At 38.0% G+C, this 19,218-nt stretch overlaps 1 protein-coding gene across 2 annotated transcripts; it reads right to left on the reverse strand.

The window, feature by feature from the left end:
* Positions 1-506: 506 nt before the first annotated feature.
* Positions 507-16,100, reverse strand: ap3s1 (adaptor related protein complex 3 subunit sigma 1). 2 transcript variants are annotated; one of them, XM_084728493.1, is made up of 7 exons: positions 15,794-16,100; positions 10,407-10,498; positions 9,315-9,426; positions 9,134-9,205; positions 7,413-7,520; positions 5,660-5,701; positions 873-1,007 (listed from the first exon to the last, which is right to left on the reverse strand). In XM_084728493.1, the coding sequence occupies exons 1-6, from the start codon at positions 15,860-15,862 to the stop codon at positions 5,666-5,668; spliced, it is 489 nt and encodes a 162-aa protein (XP_084584619.1). In that variant the 5' UTR covers positions 15,863-16,100; the 3' UTR covers positions 873-1,007; positions 5,660-5,665. The 2 variants fall into 2 exon arrangements, with proteins under 2 accessions (XP_084584618.1, XP_084584619.1); XM_084728492.1 differs by lacking the exon at positions 5,660-5,701 and having other exon boundaries at positions 507-1,007; positions 15,794-16,086.
* Positions 16,101-19,218: the final 3,118 nt, after the last annotated feature.

Raw genomic sequence — 19,218 nt, forward strand, 5'->3', positions numbered from 1 at the left:
TATCAATATGGCTGCCGTGAAAAAGGTTTATTGTAAAACAATATCTTCAGTGGAAAGTTTCCTGGAACGATGTAACGACTGACATGCTGCAGATAAATGTTTGCTAGTGTATCAAATACAAAGTATCAATATAAGATAACAGCAATAGTGAAATAAAACAAACACACAGGCTGAGTTTCGACAGTTTATTATGTTGAAAAAGAAGAGAAATAAGTCATGCACAGATTAAAATTAAGAGAAATATTTGATAAGACATGATAAATCATTTAAAAATATTCTGCATACAAATAAGAAAAGAAAAAAATCATTTCAGCATATATATTCATATTTCTATCACACAGCATATCTGCAATATAATAATATCCTTTACTTTTTGCACTGATCTTACAAACGAGCTGTAATGTATGACTTTCAATACTGTAGCAGACCTGCTCCAAGTCTGTATTCAAAATGGTTTCATGCTCTTTCATCCATTGATTGATTTCTTTAGGTGTGGCATAACTGTCCCAAAATTTCACTACCTGCCACGCTTTCTCCTTTAAGTAAACACTTGAGTCAGAAACAATTTCAGGTACAAACTGACACAGATCTGTACTGTAGCAGCTAAACGTCAAGGGCCGACCCCCAGCGAGGCAGAAGGAATGTACCAATGATAAATAAATACTTCGTTTTTCCTTCCAACAGGAACAAAATCACGTAAAACACTCTTTTCTTTAACAGGAAAAACAAAGAGATAACACCAGAACAAGGAGTGTCAAATCACACAGTACCTTCAAGAAGTATACTTTTGATAAAAGTTAGTAATTTGAGGTTTTGGTAAACAGATTGCATCACGGTAAACATTGGCTGACATCTGCAGGTTCAGGATCTCGCTGCCACTATTTGAAGGAGGGTAAATTTGGCACTTTTATGCTGATGTCACCAATGTTGATGTTTCTGGGCATTTCCGGGAGGTTCATGTTCTTTACAGCTGATACGGCACGAGCAGGCGCTCCTGCAATACCGGCCTGTGCACACACATGCGCACACACGCACGCACACACACACACACACACACACACACAGAACACACACATGGAGGGGTTGATAAGATACAAATCAGTGAATCAAAAAAGCATGCCATACACGACAACACAATGAACAGTGAACACAGGACAAACAGACATACACACACACAGTGCTAAACAGAGTACTGGACAAACAACAGCTGACAAAATGCAAAAGCACTGACAGCTACTAGGACAGACAACATGTGCAAAATGTACATTCAGATGCCTTCAGAGCTTCATATGCACATGCATTATTTGGTTCTATAAAGATTTATACACCACAACCAGAGCCAATTATGAATCAACTGTGAGGACACACGGTACTAGACCATTCACTAATTCTGATGTACTGAGCAGTACTGGACATTCATCAAATGGACAAAAGGCAGCATTGCTTGGAAAGTGAACCCACCGGACTCTTGAGGACCGATAAGGGTAAAAATGCAGGGAGAGAATTGGGTAAAGCAGAAAAAATGGATTTGGATATGAAGACGGAAATGATGTTTGGATAGATAGGTATGTAGAATGTTTGTGTCAAATTTCAAGGAGCATTTCAACATAATGTTAGCAATAATAATACAGGTTCTAGTGGGTCTAATTACTTATGGGAAGACTAAAATAACTAAAATGGGAACAAGAATATTGTGCCATCTACACATCTATAGTCTTAAAGGGATAGTTTGGATTTTTTGAAGTGCAGCTATATGAGGTACTTATACATGTTCAGTGTACATCCTACAGTAGAAGGTGGTCAGCACACCCCCTGTTTGGAGAAGCAGCAGGAAGTAGCGTGTACATGCCTTTCTGTTTCTTTTTTTTTTCAATGTGCACAAGAAAGCCTCATTTTTAGACATTTTTAAAAGTCTCTGTGTGTAGCTTCTAACTGAATCTCTGTGATTTGTTTCTATCCCGCCTTGTTGTTTGTTCCTTCACGTTCCCTCTGCTTTATTTTACTGTTTCATGTTTGTTGTCAAAAGTAAAGGAGTTCTGTTAAGTTACTGTTAATGAAAACTCAAAATTTCCTGATTTTGCTGCTTGATAATGAAGCTTTTAGACAACAAAATAATGAGGGAGCAAGAGTCGCAGCAGTGAGGAAACAAGCCTTCATGGCCTTCACTAGAAAAGGGGAAAACATTAGAGTGTCCATCAAATTATCATGTTTCCATCACTGCCGATAGCAGCTGAAGCTGATAAATACCAGTGACTACTGCAGAATTATTTGCTCGGGACTGACTGCCGATTGTAACCTTTCCCACTGAAGACAAAAGTCAGATGTTAGTGGGTGTTAGTAGGGTTTTTGGTCCACTGTGAAAGGTGTTTAAACAATGTACTGCTGTTTAAAGGGTTAGCAACAAATAATCTTTCAGCCACCTAAAAAAGGCCCACCTAAAAAGTTAATATCAGTTTAAGTATAGATTATATTTAGAATATTTTCACCACCACTGTAATATAAACCAAATATCTCTCTCTTCAAAGTAACCAGGCTCCATTGACAAAGTAATTAATTTTACCTTGAAGAACACGGGAGTTGCTGGTCTTTCACTGCCTCATTCGGTTACTTTGTTTTTGTTATTTTGTGATTTGGTGTTTAAAGGGTTAATTCAGACACATAATAACCCAAACAACCTAACCAACTGAGGCAGCTGTACACCAGCAACTGAAGTAAAATTATTGGTTTTGCCAAAGGAATCTGGTGGCTTTGGAGAGAGTGATGTTTGACTTTTATAATGATGATTTTTTGTAGGTACAGCGATACATTGCTTTGCTTGCTACACCAGTACTTCTGCTGCTTCTCCACATTGGGTGCATGCTATCTACTGGAAGTAATAAAGGTAGGTAGGTACTGACTAAGTACCTCATATAGCCCCACATACAAAAAATTCAAACCATCCCTTTAACTACTGATGGAGGTTGTAAGCCTAGCAGTACTAAACTACGATGGGAGGTCTATTCTCAGGGACAGAGGAGACACTTCACTCTAACACAATGAATCTCAATGTGAAACTGTAAGTAACTGTAAGGAGTAATTTGGTGTTTTTAAAGGAAAACATTAAGGTAGTTTAGCTTTTTGGAACAATAAAACACATCTGTAGAGAGTGAATGATATGATGTTTTCGTCTCAAGTGTGAGCAGACATTTGAGAATCACTGCGATTAGAGATCCCCACAACTGAATCTTTAGCAGAAAGACCCAAAAATGACCAAAAGGCTTAAAACACAAGGGAACTGTATGTTCATTGCCTGTTAGGAACACACTCAAATGAGTAGCCGGGTAAATAATTTAGTTATATTGCATGACACACATAAAGCATGTCTGGAATGTAGATTCATCTATTTCACAAGGTTATTTCAATGGACCGATTGTCTTATGGGCATTCCTCCCTCTGCCAAGAATCAAGGAGACTTGTGTTAGACGGAAAGATGACCGTGGCGTTAAGTGAGAGGAATGCTGATCCAGCACATGGGCTCAGTATTCAGGAGTCAGACTCAAGATATTCCTTTCCTCACAGTTGGTAGCCTGGAAACCTACTGAAGAAGTCCACAATAGTGGGTTTTTAATCAAACGCTGGGTGACTAATATGCACAGAAATAGTAACACCAGCTGTGTAACACACAACAGTGGTCAGAGAGTCTCGTTAAAGGCTGGAGCAGTACCCCATCTCTTGTCTGTGAGGGATGTCGGTGCAAAAGAAAATCAGGATAAAGATTTACAGTAGACAGTTTTGATTGTTGTTTAAGACAGTGAATGTGTTTTAATGGGTGAGAGGTTCTCATCATTAGGTCATCATTTTGGATTATACACTTATTGGCTTTTTTGCATAGAGTTCGATGAGAACATAACACCACTGTCAGGTCTGTATGGTAAATATGTAGCTACAGCAAGCAACCGCTCATCTTAGCTTAGCGCAGAGACTGGAAACAGCTAGCCTTACTGCAACACAAAGATTTTTTAAAAAATCCACCTACTAGCATCCTTAAAGCTCACAAATTAACAGGTTGTATCTCCTTGTTGTTGTTCTAGAATGAAACAAAGTATAATGAATATGATTTAGGGCGGGGAAATAAACAAACAAGAGTTTGCTGACGTTATCGTGCTGACCTTTATTTAGCTAAAATTCAACTTGAATTGTTTTTTATCTGTTGCTTCTGAAATTATTGTTAATGATTGATAACATTTGTGGGGTGGGGGAGTTTTTGTTGGCAGAAAAAAGTTTAGGAACCACTGAACTACAGTATAACACAAACCAACCGTGAGAAAAAAATTCTTTATATAAATTCACACATACAGGCACGGTTAAAAATGAACTAATTGCGTGCAGGCAGAAGGTGAGAAAAATAATATAACACATACAATACAATAATAATTTTTTTCCTGGATAAGTCAGAAATTAAAGTTACTATGCAGCATTTTTGCATTTAAATACATTAATAATATCAAGTCTAATCAGCCACCAGGGTTTTATTATGAAAGTCTACAACACAACCTGGGATCTTACCAAACAATGTAACATCACTGTCTGATCTGACAGTGATGTAGGCTATCTGATAGAACAGTAATCACTTAAAGGCAAAAATAGCCAGTGGAGAACGTCATATTGTGGATAATACATCGTAGAAGGCCAAGTTGGATATTTGGGAGAAATTTGGTGTGATCAGAGGCTGTGAGTGTAACGCTGTCAGGGGCTTTGCTGCTTGTAAAAATGCCAAGAAGTATTAGCTTCAGATAGACACAAGCTAGGCACATCATCACTGAGGAAACGCATTGACAGCTGCAGGAGCACAGGCGCTGAGACCACAGGTGAGTGACAGCTGAGTGACTGTGTGTGTGTGTGTGTGTGTGTGTGTGTGTTTAATCGCGGGTGCATGTCAGGTTGCACGACTTATCTTAACAGGTATGGATTTGATTTGGATATAACTGCAGGTAATTCTGGTACCCGGCTTTGTGGGTGTGGATGGGTACAGTTTTGCAAAACTGGACATGTGAAGGACTCTGCTACTGGTTGCGTAGCAACTAGTCCCAGCCAAATAACAGTCTGGCACATAAACCCTCAAAACAAATTGTATGTTTTTCACTCCAGATTAAGCAAACAACATAACAACTGTTAATAAGTGAGCTCTAGAGGTCCTGAGATTTGTTTTGTTTTGTTTTGGCTAACAGTTTCCTCCGTTTTCCACTCTTTATGCTAAGCTAAGCTAACCAGCTGCTAGCTATAAGAGGCTTCTGTAGCCTCTCTAGCCTGTTAGATTTACATGTATTTAGACTACAGTGGGTGGACAGTATAATAGAGTTGAACAACCGCCTCTCTGACACAGTCAGCAGCAGTTCAACATTACAAACTTTACAAACATAGTATTTATCTATTGTAACTGGCTGCATCATTCTGTCAGTCGTTTCATTATCTTGTCCACCCCTGTGCATTCACCAAAGTGACAGGAACTATTATGTGAGTTTTAGAGAGAAATGGGAACATTTTTGGGTCTGTCATAAAAGATTCCTACTGTATGTTAGTGACGTCAGTTTGCTATTACATGGAGGGCCGTATGGAGAGACTCGGGGGAGAAGTAAACTTCAGTTAAGGTTACAGTACTTGGTTGTAAATTTAGCAGTACCTGTGTCTACCTGTCCTGCCTGGTAGACTGAAAGATAAACGTCTGTAAAGAGAGAGAAGAATGGAAAGAACTAGACAGGGTCAGGAAAAAGAGGAATGAGGAATGTTAAAGCAGATTAAAGTAATTACAGTTTATCTCCACAGAAAAAAGTGATAGGACCTATCATAGACCACATCTTTGAAGCTGAAAATGATCAAAACGGTCATGTTTACGCAAAAACATAAAGATAATTGAGAAAGTCTGATGTAAGAACACCGCTGCCACTTAATCAGTCAGTTTGGATGGAGAACAGCTCATTCCTTGTTCCCCGGAGACTGCCCTATAAATGGACAATGTCATTTTGAATTAGCATCAGTGTGAAGAAAACACACACTGCGGTCTAGGGTAGGTCCAAGAGGGAAAGACAGAGCAGCTCTGATGATTGTAGAACAGTAAAAGACTCTGCTTACAGAACATCAATCGAAAAAAGGAAATTCTGTCTCATTAAAAGCACACAATGCAGCTCAGGTTATTAGAATACGTGTACTTTGTTAACACTAAAACGTTTAAAAATTCAGACGTTAGAGTACACAATTGATGTCAGCCTGTTAAAAACCTGACGATGTAACCCTTCACTTTGTCGTGTAAGCAACACAATACAACAAATTTCTATTCAAAAAAAGTTAGGATGCTGTGAAAAAAAAAAACGTAAATAAAAACAAAATGCAATGATATGCAAATACTTTGACAGGGGCAAGTTTATGATGTTTTGTTGCCCCTGTAACTCTCTTGAAATGTGTTGCAAGCACGAGTTTATCACTTTGACCATGACATTATCTTCTCTTTGTACTGTATTCAATTAACTGAAGGTCGAAAAGCATTTGCAAATCAGTATATTTTGTTTTTGTTCATGGTTCACACACCATCCCGACTTTTTTGGATTTGGAGTTTGTACAACTTTGTGAGTTTCTGTCAGCATTTCTCATTGCAAAATTAAAAAAGGACTCTCCAAAAACATCGCCTCAACGTTGACAGACATATTGACATATTGCAGTGCATTGTAAGTAAAAAAAACAAAGCCAAATCATTAGTGCAGTTACATTTTTAGGACTATCAGAGGCTAAAATCCACATTATACAAAACAGAAATGATTTCATGAAATTGTCTCTGGCTGTCTGTCTGATTAAAACTTTCCAGTAACTAAATGAATGTTTATCTGCTAGCAGAAGCTGTATGGAAAGCAAAGCAATGTCCTTGCATAGAGCAAATATCTAAGCAAGGACACTGGCTTGTAGATGTTACAAAACACACTGGAAAAGCATTTACTCCAACATGGACAGCGTAGGTAAAATCACATTCTCCTCTAGAGTAATAAGAATGTAAAACACAGCCTACAACCAGCCTGTTTTCATGAATATGTGTCAGGTCGAAATATAAGATGGTGGTTGAGTGATTCAATGGGTAATGATACAGTTAAGTCTCCATAATAATGACATAAGTGATGACTATGGTATTGTACTTTATACTGAGGGATACAGGAGAGGATATGTTTGAGAACCTGTGTTGGGAGCAGTGCAGCAGCGAGAGGAGAGGCCGAAAAAAGGAGCACAAACACTCAAGAGTAGGTAGGGAGCATCCACAAGGTCACTGGAGAATAGCATGCAGGGTGCAGCATACACACATGCCTGCATACTATTTATACGATACCTCCGAGAGTATGGAGGAGGAGTCAAGTCATACGGACAATACAGTGGACGGGCGGGGTCAAGCTTACCTCAGACTTCTCCATCTTGTTCTGAGCGTCCACCTGCGTGATGATTTCGTTCATGTTGGTCTCGAGGACCATCCCACCCATCACCATCTCCGCTAAAATGTTGTGGACCTTAAAAAAACAACAACATGGGATATAATGGTTTATTAGCATTAAACAAATACAGTGATTTGCATGTGTTTCAAGTCCACCTATTTAGCATTTATAAGCTGTATGCAAACAATTAATAATATTAATAATAACATAAGTGAATTTTATATAAAGTATTAGCCAATATTTTGCCTGCGTTTGCTACATTTTACAGTCGTGTTCTACTATATTGTTATTCATAATCTGTTTTTATACCAGCCTCCACTTACAGGTGCCTACAGGAGGAGTTATAGTTGCTGACAAATACATTAATAAATGCTCTTATCTGCTCATAACTACATTATAGTGTGGTATAAACTTCTGAATATCTGTGCTGCCTCAGGCTGCACACACCAAAAGGATAAGAGATTTATTCCAAGGCTTTATTGTCAAAAATGAGATGAATTTACTTTACTTTACCTTTGGTAAATATCTCTTTTCTAGGATCACTTTAAAATTTTTCAGAGCAGAGCAGACAATGTTATAGGGGCTCCCTGTGTTTTATTCTTGCCCCCTGAGGGGGCCTGGACCCCAGGTTGGGAACCAGTGAAGCAGAGGTCTGCAAAGGGATTTGGATCCTGCAGGTTTTTACTTTGCTTCAGATGGAAACAGGCAGCCAAACAATTAACTGCAGTTCCCAGGATATAGCTAGCTAAGCAGAGGGTGGTATTTTACTTTAGCTTGACATAAATGTCCATTTATTTGAATAAGTGTAATTAGTATGAATGTTATTATGCACTAGAAAATGATTCTTCAAGTCAAGCACTCCTATTTTGTTGTTGTTGTATCTGTCAGTCAGTGTGCATCACAACGTGATAAACCACAATGCACAGGAGAATATTTCAATGAAAAAATATCAGTAAGGGCAATCATAAATATATTTTTCTATCAGCTGGTGCACAAAAACAGAACAACATGTGCTGGCGGTTCACCGATGAGAGAGGTTAAAACCTGAGGTGGAGTGGTTGGTGAACAAGTTCCTGCTCTTGTTATTTAGGTGCAACATTTTCCACGGAGCAAAGCAACTTTACAAACCCTGTGTCTGCGTCAAAATTACCACAAACCACAAAACTGATGTTTTCCCATCACAGAAGACCAACAAAGGCATTAAAATGTGGGGTAGATTAAACAATTAGACTAATATAAGCTGATATAGGAAGAAACAAATCGACAAATCTTCATATTGAACAGCCAAATCTGATATAACCGACAAAATTCAGCAAATCCTCACATTTAATGAGCTGGAGTTGAGAATATTTGGCATTTTTGCTTGAAAAATTACTAAAACAATGAATTGATTAATAAAATAGTTCCTGGTTCATTTTGTGCCACTCAGCTAATGTAATTAATTAATAGACATGTCGTTTCAGCTCTAAACTGCTGCATGTGTTTAAGTTGTTTTTAACAAACTGCTCGTCATCTCACAAACCACTTAGGACTACAAAACACAGGAAGTCACTAAAAAACTGCTACAGCACAAAACAGGTCATCAGATAAGCGACACCACAGCATGAGGCAATAATGTCTCAGGCAGAATATTACAACTTCATTTAAAATATTCAAGAGGTAAACTAAGAATATTTAGTGTTTCCTACCTTGTCTACATGGAAAATTAAGTCAAGCTCACAGACATTCTCAAAGCATTTGTCCAGCGTTTCCACAAATACCTGAAAAAGGAAAGAATTTATGAAAAAAACAAAACAGAAGAACAAATCAAGGAAGACACTGAAAGTATAAACATGGTAACAGATTCAAACTGGTTTCACTGGCTTTTACCTGGATTAAGTCTAAAATTCCTAGTTCACTCTCTGAGGAGTCCACACAGAACACAAAGTACAGTGTGGCGTAGTGTCTGTAGATCAGCTTGTAATCTGATCCTCCGATCAACCTGGAACACAGGGGACAAGGACACATCACACCGGTACCTGTCCTTGCTGGACACATGTTGGACGTTTTGAAAAACAGACAGAAAAGTTCATGTTTATCAGGAGTTTACACACACAGGATGTTGCACTCTCCCCTTATCATGACCTGATGTGATTATGACATAAAGATGACGCAGAAATATCAGGAGAGAAACAACGAGATGTTTTCAGTCGTGAGTCAGCTTATATAAAAACAGGATAAGGACATATAACAAATCCCAATTCAAAAGAAGTTGGGACCGTGTGTAAAACCCACATTAAAACAGAATGCAATGATTTGCAAATACTTTGTACAAAGACAAGAAATTTTATTAATATCTTGTCTTTGTGCAGTATTCAATTGAATGTAGGTTGAAAAGGATTAACAAATCACTGCATTGTGTTTCTATTTCACACAGCATCTTTTTTGGAATTGGAGTTTGTATAAACTAACATGAGAAGATGTGAAAGGTGGTGCTTATCCAGTCCGTTACTGGGTTTCGTAAGATGTCAGCGACTATGTTAATGCACCAAAGTGGCTTGAGCCACAGGAAATGTTGTCTTGTGTAACCGTTTAAAAGAGACTGTGAATAAAGAGATTCTTTAATAGTTTGAAATAATTTGCACAGTGTAATAACATATAACTATGTGGCTTTGGTGTCACACAATTAAAGATGACAGACTGTTGAGAGGGAAAACGTGCAAGAGCGAGTGAAGTAAAAGGACACCTGGTTCACTCCTCATTCATGAATGATAAATGAACTTTAAACAAACACTGTTACTATTGATTGTCATTCATAAAGCCCTCTGAGCTTTCATCTGTTGTGTGAAATGAATTCCTGTGATGCTACATCAGTGTAAATGATCTACTTCCACTGAGTTACAACCCGAGCCATTAGCATTTGAACAGACTTTCTTGCGCACTAGCAGGCCAACGCTGACGCACTCAGACCTCACAACTTACATTCCACCTTCTAGGAAATTACAGACGTTCTCATCTCGTTTTGAGACCAAGTGGAAGGTTTCCCTGATGATCTGTTGCTCTGTGTCTTCAGTCTGCGGGATGAAACAAGGAAACAGTTTGTTTAACAAAGAAGAAGATGGTAAATACCGTCTTGTTTGTGCACCTAATTCCTTCCAGTGAGCCATTTTATTACTTCTAGCCAGTAAAATGCGTTGGCAGATACATTTCCGATTCCCCTTTCTTCTCTTTTTCTTGAATACATATTGTTTTTGAGTGAAAAACCATTCTCTTTGTCATATTTAAACATACACTAGTGCCCACAGGCTACAGAAGCAATAATTTCATTGTGCAAGCTGAATCAAGGCTTATCTTATTGTTTGCTAATGGATGAAATTCTATTTAAAAACCTCAAACACCCGTAGGCGAGGCGGGTTTGCAAGCATTCACTAAAAGGTTTAAAGACTGCGCACGCTTGAACATTTTCTGAACAAACAGAGGGCTGAAATCCAAGGCAAACAGTCTAAGTTTAAATAAGTGGTCTGAGGCGTTTATTCTAACCTTAAAACCCTCAATTAAACACAACAGTGATTAAAATCTGTTCAGTTATGAACACTGGACACCGAGTCAGCCTCACCAAAGGGTGCTAATGTCTCTCGAGGTGCATAACAGGCCAGTGAGCACAAGGAGAGGAGAGGCCGTCCAGTACGCAGCTGGCTGAACGGCTAAATCACGTCATGTGACTTGTAGCATGGGACCAGCGGGGTTACTCACAGTTTAATGATACGGTCGCAAATAAGCACAGCAGCAAGGCTGTGAAGAGTAGCAGCGTCTTTTAAAGACTTCTTGTTAAGGGGTTTCTGGTGTTGAGGGTTTTTATGGACTTCTGGAGCAAAACTGACAATCCGAACCTGCAGCTTTCCTCTAAAGTCTGAGGAGCAGTGACACCTCTATTACTTTATTTTATTATATGTGAAATTCAAGGGCATGCAGATTTCACACTGAGGACAGACACCATAGATCTGCAACATCTTCCCCCTCATGTTTCCTGTCTGTATCTTCACTGGAAACTGTTCAATGAAAGGAAAAGAAAATCTTCTAAAAGATTTATAACACGCTATAAGGGCATTATAAGCAGATATAAGGACATTGCAAGTGTTTATTAATGTATTTATCAGCAATGGACTGCCACTTTTTGCACTGTGCTACATTAACAGTCAACTTTCTCCTTTCCTGTTTCCTGTACTTAGATATGCTAAGTGCTAGATTCGCCCTTTCTTGAAAAGGAAACAAAGTTTTGAAAGTGGTTATCAAATTATTTCACTGAGGGGCCTAAAATAGACAGACAAACATAGTCACACATCCAAGTATCTAGTTAGCTTTTAGCAGCCCCCAGGCCAAGTACAGAAAACAGGCCATTGGTTAAAAAAAAAAAAAAAAACATCAGCAAACTATCATATGCAGAGCTGCAGAAGTCTCAAGACTTGTGCAGGTCTTGTTGTTACAGCAGAGACGCTCAGCTGCTCTTCTTCCAAAACTTCTCACTGATTCTGGCAGAGAGCCGACTGATGGCGAGGGAATTTATGGTGTGTGAATTTGTGTGTGTACATATTTCACCCTCCTCTTCCCCCACCTGAACACGTCGGCCTTATATCAGACGGATGCTTTGGCTTTACGTCTGAGCCAGCAGAACGGCTCTAACTAAGAAGATAACCACTCTAAGTTTCAACACACACACACACACACTCAGGACTCACAAACACACATCACGGTTCATCATTTCATATTTTCCGCACAACCTCTAAGACAATAGGACCAGTCCGGACAAAAAAAATACTTAAATAAACTGAATGCTACAGACGGTTTTCACAGCTAGCAGTGTGTGTGTGTGCGTGTGTGTGAGAAACATTATATCCTGCCAGAGTGTAAGCCAACACCTCAGCTTTTAATATAACAGATGGTGTCTACATACAGCCTTCTTATAATCTGATCAATTTCAATTCATCCTCCTGAAACACAAATACATCCATGTCCATATCAACAGATAGATACTGGAACATGTGAAATGAAGTTAGATCTGCAATTATTTTCATGATTGATTAATAACTAGTTTCTCAAAAGCGACATCTTTCATGTCTTCTTTACCTGACTGACACAGTTTTCCAATAACTGATTACCTTTTTGTGATTTGTCAAGCAAAAATGTTCAAGAAATCAATCATAAGAGAAATAATTAATTGATAACTATATGTTTTTCATTAGTCTATAACGTCAAAAAATGCTTATCACAATTTCACAGAGCCCAAAGTGACATCTTTAAATTGCTTCTTTTGTCTAACTAACAGTCCAAAACCCAAAGTCTCTTCATTTACAACTGCAACTAACGATTACTTTCAGTCGATTAATTGTGGATTATTTTCTCAAGACGACATCCTCAAAAGTCTTGCTGTGTTCATAACCTGAAGATATTCAGTGTACTGTCCTAGAGGAGTAAAGAAAACAAAAAATATTCATATTTAAGAAGCTGGAACCAGAGAATTTTGAGTTTTTTTCTCATAAAGTCCAATTAATCGATTGTCAAAATAGTTGGCAGTTAATTTAAAATTGCAGCTTTATTTATAATCATTGTAGGAGCCATGAATGAATTCACAGAGGTATATTTCTGGTAATATTAAGGTGTGTGATGGTTTAGATTTTAGTGTCGTTTCAGTGTCTGAAATTATTAACTAATAGGTTATTAATTTTCTTTAAATCCTTAATTTACCTAATCAATTAATCGACGAGTCCTTGCAGGGTCCCATTGAGAGTGACCATGTCTAATATGATGTTATGTTATTATACAGTTTTTGAAAAGCTGGTGCCTGAAAATGACTTAAACAATTAACAGATTTTGAAAACAGCTTTCAATTAATGTTCTGTCAAGTCTTGTAATAACTCTTCTAGCTCATAAATTTAGTTTCCTGGTTAGGGCACCTTGTTGTTGTAGCACCAATATTAAAGAAGGGACAGGCAGCCAACCTTGAGATATAAATCCAATTATAAGAACAAGCCAACACAGCGTGAGCACAAAGGATATTACACAATCATTTGTTACCTGCATGGAGCTCATTCATTGTATTTTCTGACAGCAGAGGTGGGCACAAATACATCAAAAAGCATCCCGTTACAAATGATAAATTACAATATTACAAACTACTTATTGAAAACACAAGTAATTTGTCATTTGAAAACACACAAATACAGTCTATACAAGCTGATATTATCTCATTTTAGGCAGCCTCAGTATGGGTCTGACCTTAATCCACCTACATAGAAAAGAGGAGTCCTGCTAATTTCCCATATCATAGATCTGAAACAGCCAGTCAGGAAATCTTCATGATGGGAGACTGAATTCAGGGGTGCATGCTGGGTAGTTTCTAAATTGACTTCACTCCACATTTTTCAAATTTGAACACCTGACAATTAAATTGCTATAAATTCCGTTACACAAAAATGCAATGACTTTATTTGTTGTGATAAGTGTCTCTAATGTCCAAGAATTGTCCCACATATGTTTGCGCATCCCATCCATCCATATATATTGTTTTGGTGTGAGTTGCTTCTATTAAAAAAGATGGTAGTTCTGGTAGTTTCTACTGCAGAAAGAAAGTAGTTTCTACATGAAACCGCTCACAACAAGGTCTGTGGATTATCTTGAGTAACCAGGTCATGATTTTTTTTAATGCTTTGAGCACCACAAGCCAAGTGCCATTTAGTCCCATTATACTGACGAGAAGGCAGACATCTCTGCACCCAATATCTCCAAAACTCACAACAAAACTGTCTAGATGGATAAATAGTACTACAGGCCAGGGGAAACATATGAATTTGAATGATTCTGGGGTGAATTGTCCCTTTAAAGTTGTGAGTTACTCGCACTCATGCCGATTGAAGGTCGGGTATATTTTTTTATTACATGAAACACTGCTGGAGTTTCACAGGAAAACAGCGGTGCAGAATCTCCCAAACACTGTAAGTCAATGGTGACATCCAAAAAAAAAAGTCTCCTTAAGTCCCAACATGCCGTTCGCACACCATCACACACCACACACACACACACACACACACACACCCAGTTCAAACAGTGTGCACACAAATGTGGATGTGGCTCCAAGCTAAGGATCTACAATGAAGATTTATCCTAACAACATGGTGTAAATTATGTCTTTCAGGTCAGCTCGGCATGTCGGGGCTTTATGAGACTTGGATTACAGCAGATGAGCAGAATGGCGGCATTTTAAGTTTGACTTTTTTGGTTGTTTTTTCAGATTGAAAACTGGTCACCATTCACTTCAATTGTTTGGGAGGTTTTGCACCACTGTTATCCTGTGAAACTCCAGCAGTGTTGTGTAAACTCAAAAACTAAACCCGACCTTCAACTGGCGAGAGGGTGAGTAGATAATTTTTGGGTGAACAATCCCTTTAAGTTACATTTTGTAGGTGATGTTGCTAATGAAACATAACATACTTATTTGAACCAAAACCACAATCTTTCCCTAAACCTTAGGAAGTAATCTTGGTCACAGTACTCATGTCACAAAGAAAAGAACCCACCTAAAATTCAGTAGTTCACAAGTAGCACATTGCTGGACCGAACTGTGATTTTTTTCCCCTTATTATCCCTTATTTGAGAATAAAATAATAACCAATTGTGTGTTTTAAACATAAACAAATACAAGTTGTTACAGTATTATATTACAAATTACATCTTAATTCTTCTGTCCAGCAAAATACAAATGACAAAATACCCCAAACTCATTAAATACATTTTAAATGTATTTATTTTAACTGAAACACTGCAGATCTGTCTGTCAGGTGAGTTAATGACAGTAAGAGTGAGTTGAAGCAGGAGTGGTGAGCACGAGTCACTCACAAGGGCGTTATTACAGTCATGTGACACAAACAGAGTAGCACAGCTGGACGCAGCATGAATAAGAGTGGGTGCACTTCTGTTCACACAGGCTGGGCAGGAATGCGATAGCCTCGTTTCGGCTTGCACACGTTTAATTATTCATAATTTAAAAGGACAGCGTGGTTTCAGACTGACATCTTAGACACCAGGTCTGAGACAACAGCTCATCACTGGGCCGCCTGTAAAATACACACACACACACACACACACACACACACCTGCCCCATTCAGACAGTTTGTACAGTATACACCCTACACCTGGCTCCATCTGCCTGGGTTTGCATTGACTGCAGGAGAGAACATGAAAAAAAGTATCTTAACACCCACAGATTCACATTTTTTTGTTGACTTTCTTCGTCTTGGCCCATCAATCATGCAAACAAACCTTGATGAACAATAAAATATGTAAATAGCAGTTAATAAAATCTGATGATACTCACATAATGCTCGTAGAATTTAGAAAGCCTTGGTTTCCCATGGTTGTTGAATATTAAAATGGCTTTAATCATGATTGTAGCTGGCCAGAGGAGGGAGGCGGGGGAACAGAAAGGGACTGTTGTCCGTCAACTCCCGTGAACCCAGATCTGACCACCGGGATTCACCGCTAAATCCCGTCTCGGTGTAAGGTTAATACGGGATAGCTTCGAGCTACACGCCGCCGCTGCTGCTACTCCTCCATCGTCTCTTTACGGAAATATTCCACGTCAAAGGACCAGTCATGGCTCTCCTCCTCCTCCTCCCGCTACGGCAGCCGCCATGGGTCAAACTTCCGCCGTCCCTGCGTCGATGAAAAACACAGAAGAAGAAATGTGAATTATTTTTTAATCACATTTCTCCCTCTACTTATTACTATACATCTCCAAAGTATAAATAAATAAATCAATATTTTATGACAAAAGGGTCCAAAACACTATTTTGGTCATTCGCAACTGAATAATAAAAAAGTTAATTTACTCACATGTTGTTCTTGTTATTATTAATCTTAGTCGTCATGTTTTTGTGTCCCTCTTCTGATTAAATTTAAAGGTTTAAAAGAGAGAAAAACTTCTAATCCGCGTCCATATTTGCCAGTAAAAGAAAAAATATCCATACAGTAAGTCAGAATTCTGAGATAAAAAGCTGTAATTATTACGTTTTATCTTGTAACTTTGACTATTTATCTCACAATCATGACTTTTGATCCCATATAGTCATGTTTAAACTCATAATTCTAATTTTTTTTTTATCTGATAATTTCATATTTTTAATCTCACATCATAATTATGACAGTACCTGAATTTCTAAATGATTAAATGATGGAAACTGGTTCTTTCTACATGGCTCTGGTGTCAAGGTGATCTGTAAAATGGACAGATTTTTAAAATTACCTGTTACTACAGTGACAAGTATGGACATATACAATGAGACGTACCACCAGTATGGCTTCACTGAAATGGACAGGAGGCCAAATGACATGGTGCAGATATTTTTAATACATGTCTAATATCTTTCTAATACATTTCTCCTTTCTTTCACATGATTAAGTGTAAAAAAAAGGCTACATCAGATTTTTCTGAATATATTTTCTATCTTGTAACAGATTCTTGGCTGAGAATTTTTTTCTATGTCTGGCAACCCCAGTAGTACTTCTTTTGGCCACAAGAAGCTGAAGTGTACCACTATTAAAACTCACCCAGCAGAAAATATGAACGCTTTTAGATCTGTTTAGAACAAGGGGTGATGATGCAGATGAAAAAAAGGTCATTTAAAAAAATAATCTTGGCAAAATTTTCTGTTGTTCAGTCATCGACACAGGATCGAAAACAACTACAACATCAAAATTCAGAAAATGGATTGTGACATTTTGTTTTTCTCTCACAGGGCTTCCATACTCAAATCAACACAAAAGCAGAATTTTACTGCTGTAGTTGGTTGAGGTACAGTTCAGTTTTAATTAGTTTGTACAGGACTGCAACTAATCAGTGACACCTTTGCAGTACAAAATTCATATGCAAAAAATGTTCATATGTAAAGTAGCAAGTAATTAAACCACAGATAATTTCATTGGAATAAATGTTTTGTTTTGTTTTTTTAACTTTTTAAACTAAATTTTTAACCACTAACATTGAGGTAAAATTACTGAGCATTATATTAGAGGTGGGAAGTAATAAAGAACAAATACTTTGTTACTGTACTTACAGAGTTTTTTGGTGTCTGTGCTTTACTGTTACTAGCATTTATTTTATGACAGCTTTTTACTTGTACTCACTAATTTTAACACAAATATCTGTACTCTCAACTTCTGAGATTTTCAAAACTATCTTGTTTCTTTACTTTTAATGTATTTGAGGGGGTTATAGATTTTTATTTTGTATCATTCCTCTCATCTTCTCAACATCAGGACTGATTTCAGCCTAAATGGATGAGACAATAACACACAGGACAGATGATTTTTTTTGGTGTATCCATCAATGGACATCAAGCATGGCACACATGGCAAGATGAAACTCAATTAAAGGACGTAACACAACAAAACAGACAAAAGAGACTTGACCATTTATACACTGAGGACATTTCAGAGCCTGTGCTTTTTCACTGTTGAGTAAAGAAGCTGAATCAGAACTTTTGAGTCTTTTTCTTCACTCTAGTATCTGTACTTACACTTGAGTAAATAATGCCAATGTGTTTGCCACCTCTGTGTATCAGTACACGTAACACTACTTTTTTCTAGCTACACAAATGTCATATTAAATGTTGCACAATCTTTTAAAAGATTTAATAAGCCAACAAACTAGTTTAAATGTCATTTTCCATTAAGCCCGTTGATATTAAACAGAGCATCTGTTTAATATCCCATTTCACTGCTACAAGTCGGGTAAAGTTTTAGCCACAAGGTGGAGCAACAGTACATCTGGTGTTGATGATGTGGCAGTGAGAGGAAAACACGCCACAAACCTCTGATGTAAAGAACATTCTCCACTTTTTATTCTGCCAGTGGTAAACATGAACGCCTGAATATCTTCCTCAGCCAGAGAGGATTTTCCTTGTTGGAAGAGAGCAAACAAATGCAGAGTTTTCCTGCTGGAATATCCCAGTTCAACTGTGGTTTGGGCCCTAACCTGTCATTTTCAGGCAACTTTGCCTCACCCATGTCTGAAAATTGTGAAAACTGTGCTGTTCCTATTCAAACTTTCCCTTTTGATTTCTCACACATTTTTGGCAAAGTGTCCTTGAGCAAAGCACTGTACTGTACGTACACTATGACATCTGTTTATCTATTTGATATGTTGTGTTTGTGAGCCGCCACCGCTCAACAGCATGCAAAAACAAACACTTTGTACATTTTATCTCTTTTATGTCACCAACAATAACCTGAACTATACTGTATGGACTTGCACTGACAAGTTGTTTTTCTTCATCGTGAGTCTTCTTCTTGTCTTTGAGGGAAATGGGCGGCATGCTGTGAGTGAACGGCCTCTTCTGTGAAGGAATGCATCACATTCATACAAATGATTTATGAATAACTGCAAGTTGAGATAATTGAGCTTACAGGCAAACAACCGAGTAGGATATTGGACATGACGTCCAAAAACCTGGACAGGAGGATTGTTCCTCTGAGTTGTTTTTTTAACTTGAACATTCTCGCACACACAGATCCATTTACACAGAAGCAGGTGGAAAGTCAAAGTATTTAACTCAGTTTGCCTCCTGTTTACTGAACTGAGACATAATTGAGGCTGAGATCTGAGCCAACCACTGTTGATGATTTGTGGAGGAGTCAGAGGTCAGCAGTGGGAATAGGTTTTTCAAGGTTTTTTAAAAAATAATTTGTGAATCACCACAACCTTAACAGGTCCTTGAGCATTCAGTCACAAACGTGCACAAA

The sequence above is a fragment of the Lutjanus erythropterus genome, chromosome 10 (assembly GCF_056507025.1).
Source record: "Lutjanus erythropterus isolate fLutEry1 chromosome 10, fLutEry1.hap2, whole genome shotgun sequence".
NCBI classification, from domain to species: domain Eukaryota; kingdom Metazoa; phylum Chordata; class Actinopteri; order Lutjaniformes; family Lutjanidae; genus Lutjanus; species Lutjanus erythropterus.

Coding starts and splice junctions, on each gene's coding strand:
- ap3s1 (XM_084728492.1), bottom strand. CDS start 15,862: ATGATTAAAGCCATTTTAATATTCAACAACCATGGGAAACCAAGGCTT. Junction 9,206..9,314: donor GAATTTTAGACTTAATCCAG/GTAAAAGCCAGT, acceptor TTCCTTTTTCAG/GTATTTGTGGAAACGCTGGA. Junction 7,521..9,133: donor TAATTTTCCATGTAGACAAG/GTAGGAAACACT, acceptor TGTTTTTTTAAG/GTCCACAACATTTTAGCGGA.